The 2,022-nt window shown below is 37.0% G+C and overlaps 1 protein-coding gene across 1 annotated transcript in view; it reads right to left on the bottom strand.

Moving 5' to 3' along the window:
- Positions 1 to 2,022, bottom strand: part of Haus6 (HAUS augmin like complex subunit 6) — a 35,995-nt gene that overhangs the window by 25,478 nt on the left and 8,495 nt on the right. Inside the window, exon 5 of the mRNA XM_055591694.1 lies at positions 663 to 807. Coding sequence (XP_055447669.1) covers positions 663 to 807 — 145 coding nt within the window. The remainder of the gene's footprint in view (positions 1 to 662; positions 808 to 2,022) is intronic.

Here is a 2,022-nt window from a genome sequence, read left to right as displayed (position 1 = left end):
AGATAGATAGATAGATAGATAGATAGATAGATAGATAGATAGATAGAAAGGAAGGCAGGCAGGTAGGTAGATTGGTAGATAGATAGAAAGAGCACTTGCTGCCCTTCAAGGACTCTGGTTCAATTCCCAGCACCACCTTGGTGGCTCACAACTGTCTATAATTCCACTTCCAAGAGAATCAATACCTTCTTCTGGCCTCTATGAGCACCAGATACATGTGGTGTACAGGCAAAGCACCCATACGCATAAAATAAAAATAATTTTAAAATTTGTATAATTGAAATGGAGAGATGGCTCAGAGGTTAAGAGCACTGGATGTTCTTCCAAAGGTCCTGCGTTCAATTCCCAGCAACCACATGGTAGCTCAGAACCATCTATATGAGATCTGGTGTCCTCTTTTGGCCTGCTGGCTCACATACAAGCAGAATGCTGTATAAACAGTAAACAAAAAAATCTTTAAAAATGTTTTAAAAAAAAATTTTTTTTTTGTATAATTAAGCTGGGCACAGTGGCACACATCTGCAAAATATTGTAAAATTATATACTTAAAATACAGTATTAATAGCCAAGAATTTGAAATTGGCATAGCTTATTTCCAGGCTTATTTAATATTGGTGTTTATTCAAAAAGAAAACATTTTCTAACTTTAAAATATTACTTACTGTCCATTTTCCTGGTATATTTGGGCAACAGAATGTTCTCTTTGCAAAACCTTTAAAAATCTGTTACATGCTATATGGTTTCTGGCAAGGCACTTGTGCATATCTTGTGGCTTTGCATTAAATGTCTCTGCAAAATGTTGAGAATCTATATAGAAGGCAAGATCACAGAAAACATCACCATGAGCTTGTTCTTCCAGTAAGACAAACAGGAGAAGAAAAAAAAAAAAAACATACAATGTGCCATTTTTTCACACAACTCTTCACTGTTACTGATGACCAATGAAGAGGAACCCATACAAACATATCAAAGGCCAGGCTTTTATCTAGAAATCCTATTGTAAACACAAGTCAACAATAAAGATAAGGCTATTTTCTCTGCTGGGGTCTCCACATTGCACTTAAAACAACTGATCCACACCCCAGCATGTTGCACAGAAACCTTATATGTATAACCACTTGAAGGAAATTAGTTCACTGAATTCAGAAGTTACCTAGACATTGAAAATCTCAGCTGTATTAGGGTGTTTGCTCAATATAATAAAAAGCAGCTCTAAAAATAAAGAAAGGTCTATGAACTGATTCCGAATGACACAAAGTAGAAAAAAGATCCAAAACCAAGGTTTTATTATAGTCTCACTTATAAGCTTTGTTTATTTTTTATTCGGTTTGGGTAGTATTTTTGAGACAGTCTCACTATGAGCACAAGCTAGCCTGGAATTTACATGGTAGTGCAGGCTGGCCTCAAACTAGCAATCCTGACTCAGCCTCCCAAGTGTTAGAATTAAAAGCATCCATCACCACACCAGACTTGGTCTCCTATATAACCCATCAAGAGGCCTAAATTCACTATGCAGCCCAAGCTCTCAACTTGAGATCCTCCTGCCTCAGCCTTGTAGGAATGAAACTATAAGGTATGTTTCACCATTTCTGGATCTACTTACTGTTTAAAATGTATGTATGTGTGTATGTCTTCATATCTATATGTGCATATGGTTTTGCTGTTTTATATTTTTGGTTGTTAGCCTAATCTTACATGGCTGAGCCATCTATCTGGCCTGGTTTAATTTTTTTTTTTTTTAAACAAAGAAATTGCTGGGCAAAGTGATACATTTCTATAATCTTAAAACTAGGGAGACTAGGGCTAGGAAGGAAAGGGAAGGTAGGAGATAGAGAAAAAGAGGGAGAAGAGAGAAGAAAGAAACATTTGCTTGTATTACTGATTACACTGTTGCTTATACAACTGAAAACATCAAAATTGCCAGGCCTGGGGGTACACACTTTTAGTCCCAAGCACTTTGGAGGGAGAGGCAGGTCAGTCTCTGAGTTAGAGGCCAGCCTGGTCTACATAGTGAATTCCAGG

This window comes from Psammomys obesus, unplaced genomic scaffold (genome assembly GCF_907164565.1).
Source record: "Psammomys obesus unplaced genomic scaffold, mPsaObe1.curated_primary_1811, whole genome shotgun sequence".
Taxonomy (NCBI): Eukaryota; Metazoa; Chordata; class Mammalia; order Rodentia; family Muridae; genus Psammomys; species Psammomys obesus.
Note: the sequence above shows the minus strand (reverse complement) of the source record. Positions and strands in the feature narration are given on the sequence as shown.